The following is a 10,896-nucleotide window of genomic DNA, read 5'->3' on the forward strand; positions in this document are numbered from 1 at the left end:
GATTGGAGTCCACCTGTGCTGCATTCAACTGATTGAACATGATGTGGAAAGGCAGATATCTGTCTCACAGTTGACAATGCATATCAGAGAAAAAAAACGATGGAACTTGTAAGGCTGTTTGATATGGGTTTGCTTTAAATATAGCACTATATCCACTGAATATAATTTGGAGCTCTAGTCATGCTCTTGCGAGAGGAACCTACAGAACAATGCCATTCTCACATTCACGGCAATTTGACAGCTCTATAATGGCCAGGCTCATGACAACTTCAGGACTTACAAACGAGGTGACAGGTTGGAAAATTCTGAGAACTCCTGCAATGGTGCATTACTCACTCGAATGGTTGTTTTCAGGTAAAAGTGACTTATCTTCCAGCAGAGATACTCTGAGCTGTTGGTGCTCAAAGCCCAATCAGTGAGACTAGTGATTCAAGTGGTGCAGCTTGGACAATATTTAAACAAGCATGTTCTGTAAAACAAATTCAAATTCATCACAAGTTAACTCATCATTTGCATTTACTTGGAAGTCAGATCATTGCCCAATGAAGTTGTAAACCTTTTATTTCTCTATTCATAAAATGTTATCTAATGTTTATTCACTCTTTACTGTTTTACATATCCAAATGAACGCTTTTTTTCTCTCACCATATAAAAGTTGACATTTAAACACGCTGCAGATTTTGCTGCGTTGTGTTCATCAAATGTCACAGTGACAGCAGAAAGTGTGAAAAGCAATCTGTGGCTCAAGACCAAAGTGAATGACAGAAATACATGATTCTTTCATTATCACAGAAACGCTTCATGTTCCTGTTATATCACACAACCAACATTAAATGAATGAAGAGGGAGTGATGCTTTAAATAACCCTGTTTACACAATGAAGTTCAACCAAATAGAATAGAAAACACATGTAATACACACAATTATCCTAATACACTATCAGTTAAAGTGGACAGGAATGGCAATTAAACATCTAGATTAGAACAGCACGCTATGTAATTGTGTATTTTTTGCAAAGAAAAGAGCAAATTCACTGCTTAAAGTATATTTTTTAAAATCACAGTAGCATATCTTCAGTGCTAAATAGACTTTCAGTAGCCTATACATTTGTTAAAATATAAATCATTACACTCATACTGTATATCTTTTAATTCAAAGCAGGCTAACATTTTTACACAGGTCTGTAGAAATTCAGTCAAAGAGACGGAGCTGTTGCGTATTTTTGTTTGTGACTGACATGCTGTACAAACTGGCTGCTTTATGAAAGCCTCACTTTCACTTAGTGAGTTTTTGAGTTTCGGTGTGCTTTAAATGGAATTTCTTTATACTCAATTTGCCTGTCAGTATGAAGACTGACAAGATTCAGATTAAATTTGGAATGAAGAAGTAACCCTGGAAATCACTAGCGGATATCATTATTGTGAGTATTCAAGTGAAACAACAATTTAAGTGTAGTTGTCTTGAGGTATGACATTATTTACAACAGCACCTGATAAATCTGCCATAGTCGTGGAGGTGGGAAGGCGCTGTACTCTGTGTGACACTGTCAGGATGCTTGACAATTGAGCCCTGTCCTTTCCTTTTCTTCTCCTTCGGGACAGGAAGTTGCGGCACAGGTAGGACAGGAACTTGTCATGCAATGAGGCGTAAATAAAAGGGTTGTAGCAGGCGGAGCTCATGGCGAGCAGGTGAGTTGACACCTGGATGATGTTCACGTAATTCTTCCCTAAGATAGAGAAGTCTGTGTCCAGGTCACGGATCAGATTCACCACCTGTGAAGTTAAGCAATGTTTAGCATTCAGCATTCATACAAGGAAAAAGTCATTCGATAATTAATTCCGAGAATTATTTCCTTAAGGAATTTATCTTAAAGGAATAGTTCTAAATTTTGGGAAATACACTTTAAACCTATAGTGCGCAACTATTTTATATTAATGAACGTCTGTTACATTCAAGACATTGCCAAATGAGTTGATAGAAAGCTAATTTAGATTATCAGCTCAACAAAACTCTATTTCTCAGTATGGCTATGTTTAAGAAATGGCGTCGCTCAGCGACTTTTGCGCGCAGAAGCTTGAGTGATGTGTTTTATGTTACCGCTGAGAAAGAACAGCAACGGTCAGCTTTGGAGAGGAAGAGGACAAAAAAACTACAAGGTAATTAAAGCTGCAAGCAGCGTTGGACGGGCCCTCGCTCCTCTGCGCGCGTCGGGGTTACTGGCGGACGCCGCTCCTTGCGACTGTGCATTAGCGCAGCACTCAGACACTACAAATCATCACCAATGAAAAGGGAACTCCCTGCTGAGTTCAATGATACATCACACAATAATGTACAAGAATCGGGTCATTGGTTATTAAAGGTGGCGTAGCTTAAGCATATGGGGCGGGGCAAACCGTCACCAATTAAAAAGGAACTCTTTGCTGAGTTCAATGATACCTCACACAATAGTCTACATCGGGTCATTAGTTATAAAAGGGGGTGTGGCTTAAGCATAGGGGGCGGGTCAACCATCAATTAAAAAGGAACTCTCTGCTGAGTTCAATGATACCTCATACAAGACTCTACCTTAAACGGTTCAAAAGCCATAAAAGGGGGCGTAGCCTGAGTACATTGGCGTGGTTAATGTACAGGGGGGGGGCTATATATCACATGTAGACGACAGATTATAAATTTCATGTAAATCAAATGGTTTGTCAGGTAAGGTGGATTTCCTGTTGCCAGCGGGGGGCGCTATGACCAAAATTCAATTTTGCCCTGTAGAGAGTCCTATAGTCCTCAGGCCTGGACCCTTGTCAAACCTGAGAAAACTAAAACACTAAAGTTACAACAACTACTTAGTAGTAGTAGTAGTAGTAGTAGTAGTAGTAGTAGTAGTAGTAGTAGTAGTATTTCTTTTAATAACTTTTCATCGTTGAGGTCTTCAGATGACACAGACCTTGAAGAATTTGAAGTTGATCGGATGAAATCTCTAGGAGGAGTTTGTTAAAGTATAGCACGTATAGTTTTGGGCCTACTTCCTGTTGCCACTAGGGGGCGCTATGACTTTGACTCAATTTTGGTAGATGTCCTTAGTTAGTCTTATGAATCATGAAAAGTTTCGAGCCAATGTACACTCAAGTTACACCCACTTACTGTTTCAATGGCGAAACGCACAAAATGTCCGCCCTGCCACGGTCATGCCCTATGACAAAAAGTTTTTCTTTTAATTACTTTTCATCTTTAATGTCTTAAGATGGCACAGACTAAATGTGAAGTTGATCGGATGAAATCTCTAGGAGGAGTTCATTACAGTACGACGTGAAAATGGCCAAAAGCACACTAATTTCAAACTTTCAATTCAAAATGGCGGACTTCCTGTTGGGTTTAGGGTATGGCTGCAATTATGTTTTTTGTATGTCTTGACATGCTTCATATGTGTACCAAGTTTCGTGAGTCTACGTTAAACGTACCGCAGGGGCTCGATTTATTTTTTTATTTTGTAGGGGGCGCTAGCGAACCATTTTTGTGCGCCTATTCCCGAAACCCTTAAAATACGTAACTTTTCACCACAATTGATGCGACCGCCAATTTTGGTGAGTTTTTGAGTATGTTAAGCCCCTCAAAAAGGCGATTAATTTGCCGGAAGAATAATAATTCCTTCAGTTTCAATAGGGCCTTCGCCGCTGTCGGTGCTCGGGCCCTAATTACCTCTTCTGAAGAGTCCGTGTTTTTTTTAATCCACAGTTTCCTCCTTGAGCTACTAGCAACTGGTGGATGAGGGGTGGGGATGGCAGAAACTACGCACTATAGCTTTAAATAATGTATTGCCTTGCTAACGTAACATTTTTTGGTTAAGTTCAAAGATTCATAGTCACGGAGTATTTAATGTGCCTGCTTTTTGTAAGCTAAGCGATAGCATCACTGTTGCACTAATGCACTTCAGTATGTACATTAGTAGCCTAAGTGAACGCGTCACATGGTCATACCACCGCAATGTTTTCCGCTGATTCTCGCTGATCTTTAGTTTGGTAAAACATTCTGTCTGTTGCTGGTTCAAGCCGGTCATTTCAGTCTAAAGATTATTTGCTTTCTTGCAGAGAAAAAAATGAGAATATTGACACTACCCTCATGTCTGCATGATGAATGTGAAGCTACAGTCAGCAGCAGTTAGCTTAGCACAAAGATTTGAAATGGGGAAACAGAGTTGACGAGAGTTGGTGCTCATTTTTTACTACAAGACTCGTTGTCACTGCACCGGCCAAGAAATAGTCTGGCACATAATCTCCATAAAGCCACAATTTGTAGGTTTTTCTTCAAATTAAACAAACAAGATATAACATGTTAGTTAGTGAGCTTCAGAGGTGCTAGTAGGTGATTTTGTTACCGTTGGACAGAGCTAGCAGTTTGCCCTGTTTCCAGTTGCTATGCTGGCTACAGTGTTGATCTTCTCATCTAACTCGCAGCAATGAAGCAATTAGGCATTTTTCTCAATGTCCAACTATTTAAGAACCTAAAAAGGTTTTGTGTGTGTTTGTCTTTTGTCAGCAGGATTACGGAAAAACGGGGTCAGCCCTATGGTCCCACAGCCCTATGTTCCCACATTTCTAAGAATTGTTTTTCACTGAAATTAGGCCCTATGTTCCCACAGCCCTATGTTCCCACATTTCTAAGAATTGTTTTTCACTGAAATTAGGCCCTATGTTCCCACAGCCCTATGTTCCCACATTTCTAGGATTTTTCTTAAAATTAGAGCCGGGTTAGGGTTACATTCCATCTGTAGTCCATTGCTACTGCATAATAGGTTGGGTTTAATTGGCTTCCAAATTGGGAGAAAGGAGAATAAAATCGGATACAAATTTATGAAAAAGGAAATTTTGGAAATAAATCTTAGAACTGTGGGAACATAGGGCCTAATATTCAGTGAAAAAAAAATTCTTAGAAATGTGGGAACATAGGGCTGTGGTAACATAGGCACGCTCCCGGAAAAACTACTGGTCCAATTTTGATTAAACTTGGTGGACTGGTGTAGCATGGGAAAAGGAAGAACCCATTACATTCTGGAGTAGATTCACATCAAAGGGTGGGTACAGGAAATATGTTTTACTTTGGTTAACAGTGAGAGATAGGGCATGGCCTTGGCTCTCCGAGTGCTTTTCATGTTTATTCATGTCTTCATGTAGCCTATCCATCAAATCATCAGTCTCTCTTTTCCATTCATCTGTACCTGTAAGGGAAGCCATGAGAAGGCAAAACAGAGGACGGACACCAGCAGCAGGTAGAAGGTCTTCCTCCTCCGTCTGCTCCATGCAGCCCTTGCAGATCTCAACTCTTCACACGCTGTCAAGCCTGACGTGGTCCTCTGCTTCAGATGATGGGTTATAGCACAGTAGGAAATGGAGACAGCAGCCAGTGGGAGAAAGTAGGAGAAGAATAGAATGAAACAGGAGTAGATGAGGCGGCCTCGCTCCTGGCCATCCCAGAACTCCTCACACACTGTCATCTGCAGCCCCGCAGCCCGCAGGTCCAGGTGGACGGTGTGAAGTGCTATAGGTGTGGATAAAGCCAGAGAGGACAGCCAGATCATGACCACCAGACCCCAGCAGAACTGGCACCCAGCTCTTTTGCGAATGGGATAAGCCACAACCACATATCGATCCACCGCGATGGCCATGAGGGACAGGACCGCTGCGTAGACAGCTGCAGACTGCATGACAGTGACAAAATGACACATGTGGGGACCAAACACCCATCCACGCTGGTCAAAAGCATAAGATGCAGTCAAAGGGACGCAGAAAATGCACATGACCAGGTCGACCAGTGCCAGATTACTGATGAGGAAGTTTGTGGTGTTGTGTCTTTTCTTGTTGTGCCAGATAAGAAAGAGCAGGAGGAGGTTGCTGGAGCAGGCAACCAGCACCACGGCAGAGTAGAGAGGAATGAAGATGGGCTTCAGGTCAGACAGGAGGTCCAGGCCAGAAAAGGAAGGGGCCGAGAATGGGGAGGAGGAGGAGAAGGTGGATGAAGAGTCAGATATGGGTGGAGATAAAGAAGATGCTGGAGTAGAAGGGTTGACCCTGGATCGGTTCAGTGACTTTGCCAAGTCCATAGCTGCAGGAGCCAGAATTCATAACAAATCAACTAGGCTAATTATACATGTTTTGCATATATGATACCTCATTTTACATCATAATTGCCTACAAATATTAGCACGATTTATTAATAGACAGCATTTGTTATTGCACCCAAATAGATATTAATGTAATGATAAGATAGGGAGATTAAACGTTTTGAAGATGGACACTAATTTGTCTCTTTAGTCAATCCCATTAAAAAGCTGCAGGGCTTGTAAGTCCCCCTCAATTAGAATACATCTTTACTTTCATCTGCATGCTCTTCACAACATCTTATCTCCCTCTCCTCTTCACTCTACACTCAGCTTTTATTTCGCTCTGCCTCTCTAAGTCTTTTCCATCTCATTCTTTGAAAACCATTTTTGGTTTTCATCCATTTAATCAATGTGACCTTATTTTTGTCTATTATTTCCCTCTTAGCTGTGCATATACAGCCAAAATACCATCTTCAGAGCCTGATTCATAAAAACATTGTCATTCTAACATCTGAAACAACTGTATAATGAATCTACACTGACATCAGTCAGATTTCATGCGTTAAAATTGGCATGGATGCTGATTTATTTTACTTTTAGCAGAGGCTTGAAAAATCTCTCATGGCTGTGACTTAAAGATTTGGTTCATTAACAAAAACATGACAACAATGTAGAGTGATCTTGAATGATTTTTCTATTTAAATTTGCAAAAACATCTGTCTTTAAAATGAATATGCTTGAGCTGTTTTTAAAATAAAAATAAAAAAATGATGATTTTGGCATCATCACTGGCAGAGCATCCTCGTTTTGACAGCTTAATTAATAAAGCAAAAAAGAAGAGGGGAAAAAGATCACACTTTAAAACCCGTATCTACAAAACAAGATTTGTCAAATTCCAAATAGTTCTAAAAGCAATTGGAAAGCCTCATCTGTCAATGGAAAACCTTCCCGACCTACTGTAGAGCATGGATAAGTGCTTCTTAATGATCTACGTAGGCTGAGACCTCCTGCCCACTCCATTTGTCATAATGTTACTTTTCTTTTACTAAATTATCTGAATTTCTCATGGAGGATTGGTTTAATCATGTCCAATATGGCCACAGAAAAGGAATAGGTCCCTTTTCTCGTGCTGATTCAGCTCATTACATAGACCTGACCAATTATTTGCAACGAACATTTCACACACATCTGTTAGCTTTTTTAAAATAAAGCTTAAGCAGCCCTTAATACACAAAATGGATCTCAATCTTGTTATTAAACACCCATTTCTTCTTTAAAAAAATAAGGTGATGCAAGTTTGACAGTTATCAGAGTACATACATTTTAATAAAGTATCAATTAAAAGATAAAATACCTCTAAGAGATGTTAGTCAGCCATTTTAATGACTTTCAGCATCTGTTTGTGTCCTCTGTCCGCAGGCAGTCCCACTGTTGTGCAGCCTCACCTCTTCACTGCAGCCCACTCTGCTTCAGAATAAAGAGGTGAGCTCTTTCTCGCTCTCTCACAGCATACAGTATGTGTTCATGTGAGTGAGTCACCTCCAGTAAGATGGCTTGTCTGTCATCACCCGCAATTAACAATCATAATCACTTATGATATTCCTCTTGGGAACTATAGAGCCACTCTGGTAATAAAATGTGTGATTTGTTTTTAATGCCATGGATCACTATAATTTTCCTATTGGGACTTTTACTGTGTCTTTGGTTTTATATAGTCAATTTATAGTGATCCTGACACATTTGATGACATTATTTCCCCTATATTGTCCCTTGTGTTATCTTAAATGTACCCTGTACTAGACATCTCAACTGAGTGGAAGAGCTGACTTTAACTTAATTATTATCCCTCACATTTTTGTGATGTTAAATTTCCAGCTTTGAGTTTTTTTTTTTACAATGAGGCCACTTTCTAAGCAAACACACCCAGAAACCAACATTAGGGAACAGAAATTAAATTGAACAATTAAGGAACAAACCACGATCCTTCTCCAGCAGTACACATCACATATTTATAAAAACTAAAACTAATTTAAAAATTGTGAGTCTTGGTGCAAAAAACAGATTTATTAAGTGAGTAGCCTATCTCCAAAGGGTAATCCAGGACAAAATTCATTAGCATAGGACTACTTAAGGTAACTGATAGCGAAGATAATGAACATATCTATCCAATCCACTTTATTTATATAGCACGATTTTAACAAACATAAGGTTTCCAAAGTGCTGCACAAAAAGATAAAAACGGAAATAAGTAGAATAAATAAAATGCAATATGACAAACACAATACAAATATGCAAGTATACACATAAGATCAACACTAAAGATTTTTAAAATTAGACAGAGAGGAAGCCTGTCTGATGTGCAAAGGCAGTCCATTCCAAAGTTTTGGAGCGCTCGTTCCCCTCTGAGCTTAAGCCTAGCTTTAGGCACCATCAGGTGGTCAGCTGACCTGAGAGAGCGGCTGGGAGTGTAGGGGTGCAGCAGCTCAGAGAGGTAAGGTGGGGCAAGGCCATTCAAGGCTTTAAAAACAAAAGAATTTTAAAATGAATCTGAATTAATCTATGAACCGGAAGAGATGGGAAATATTTAAGGATTTGTAAAGCAGTTGTAATATTAGTTTAGCATTATTGTTATGCAAATTTGGAATATCAATAAGAAAAAATCAAGTTTGTAACAAATAATGGTCACCGTCAATGCAACAAAATGTAGCACTCTGTTTTGTTGCACAGTATTTGCTTGTATTTACTAATTATGACCTTTTCAGCATTAAAAGTCCATGACTTATAGGTGCAGTAATTATTTAGCATTTGAGTTGGGTTAATAGATGCAAATGATTCTTATAGGTATGGAGGCACTGGAACAAGGGTGTAATTTACCACTATGGTTATTTATATGGCAATCACCATTTTTTTCTTACCGTTGCAACATGTTGTGAACTCTGTCATGTCAGTTTCAGGTCCTGGCCATCAACCTCATGTGTGTCCATCCTTTTCACATGCATAGGCTACAGTAGCATTTACTGGGCAAAAATATTTGTTTCTCCCCTGCAAATGGATGCAAACTCTGCTCCCCAGCGTGAAAGCACTGCATTTCATGATCCAGCAATCCACCTTGACCTGTTAACTCAGCTGCCAACAGCGTTCTTATACAGCAGCAGTCAGAGTAGTGCATAGGCTACGCCAATAATAACGTGGAGTGGTTAACTTTCCATAGATACAGTAGCCTGTATGCATGGTTCATGCGAACAGTCAGCTCAGATATTGCACGGCACATGCCGTTATTTCTTATTTATTTTCATCAGTATTGGCTTTTAACCTGAAGCCTTTTACAAAGTGCTCTAGTATTTTCATGACCTGGGGATATTGATATGACAAATGTAGCTCTGTGTAGGTGTAAATAGAATTCTGGCCACTGAACGTATGCTCTGTGTAGCAAACACATTCCTACATAGGCTACTGTACAGTACAGTAGGCTACACATCAATTGATTTCAGGGCAAGAAATGGCTTCAGTGTCCAAAATCACTGCTCCCTCTGGTGGATAGATACACCGTTGCAACAGTTTTTTTTCATACAGAGCGTAGAGGTGTTACCAGTCCGCCCTAGGGGTGGAATGGTACATGTAGGCTATTCGTATTGAACCGAAACAGTACGGGCGTCTCGGTTCAGTAGCCTACATGAATTTACACGGAGAATACACGGTATAAAAATAAATAAAACTCGCGTGCAAATGAATTAATGTAATGTGGAACTACTGTTACATACGCGTTTCTTAGGGACACCTAATCTGTAGCCCCGCCTTAGCTCTGAAGCTCCCAAGCTCCGCCAAAGCCCGTCTACATATATTATTAGAAATTCTTTGGCTCCGCCTACATGTCAAGTCGGTCCCTTCTTATATAGGCCTACTGTCTATGGTCGGTCCAGTGAGTCCACACGAAGCAAACTAGTCCCTTCCAAACGCAGATGTAGCCTACTGTAGCTGTATCTGTTGGTACACGATCCGTTCTGCCTGCACGATCCGTTCTGCACATGCGCAAGATAATACTGTTTTACCGATGATACGACCTGCACGATCTGTTCCACGCTAGCCTATGGCTAGCCTCCACCGGGAAGCTAACGTCAGTTTAGCTAACAGCTAATTCGGCTAACCGCTAGCTGACAGCTAGATTCAGTCTAAAATAACGTTAACTCAAACTTAATGGGAAAAGCAGGCTACAGCTAAATTAAGACTTCACAGTAATAACAATAAAGACAAGTATTGAGTGATTGTATTTTAAATGAGCACAAGTAAAGTAGAACTGACGTAACAGCTGTTATATTAGGTGTTTGTTATATATGTCAACGTTTATTTTCAAGTTTTATTTTGAGGGTCTTTTAAAGTTATTACATGCTGTCTCAGCTAGCAGTTAGCCGAATTAGCTGTTAGCTAAACTAACGTTAGCTTGCCTGTGGAGGCTAACGGCAGACCGCTACAATCAGCTAGCGGTTAGCCGAATTAGCTGTTAGCTAAACTAAAGTTAGCTTGGCTGTCGACCGGAAGTGTGGAACAGATCGTGCAGTGTCGTAAATCCTCGTACAACCGCGCATGCGTGAACATTTTGCGCATGTGCAGAACAGATCGTGCAGGCAGAACGGATCGTGTACCGACAGTATCCCTTCTTGCCTCGACCACAAATGGCTTCCAGGCCCATTTGCTCCGCTGTTAGCTCCGCCGTTAGCTGTTAGCTCCGCCGTTAGCTGTTAGCTCCGCCGTTAGCTGTTAGCTCCGTCGTTAGCTGTTAGCTCCGCCGTTAGCTTCGCTGTTTGCTGCTAGCT

At 40.5% G+C, this 10,896-nt stretch overlaps 1 protein-coding gene across 1 annotated transcript; it reads right to left on the reverse strand.

Moving 5' to 3' along the window:
* Positions 1 to 75: 75 nt before the first annotated feature.
* prlh2r (prolactin releasing hormone 2 receptor) lies at positions 76 to 6,180 on the reverse strand. The gene is made up of 2 exons (XM_035994964.1): positions 5,204 to 6,180; positions 76 to 1,772 (listed from the first exon to the last, which is right to left on the reverse strand). The coding sequence occupies exons 1-2, from the start codon at positions 6,083 to 6,085 to the stop codon at positions 1,446 to 1,448; spliced, it is 1,209 nt and encodes a 402-aa protein (XP_035850857.1). The 5' UTR covers positions 6,086 to 6,180; the 3' UTR covers positions 76 to 1,445.
* Between the last annotated feature and the right edge of the window lie 4,716 nt (positions 6,181 to 10,896).

This window comes from Sander lucioperca, chromosome 18 (genome assembly GCF_008315115.2).
Source record: "Sander lucioperca isolate FBNREF2018 chromosome 18, SLUC_FBN_1.2, whole genome shotgun sequence".
NCBI lineage: Eukaryota > Metazoa > Chordata > Actinopteri > Perciformes > Percidae > Sander > Sander lucioperca.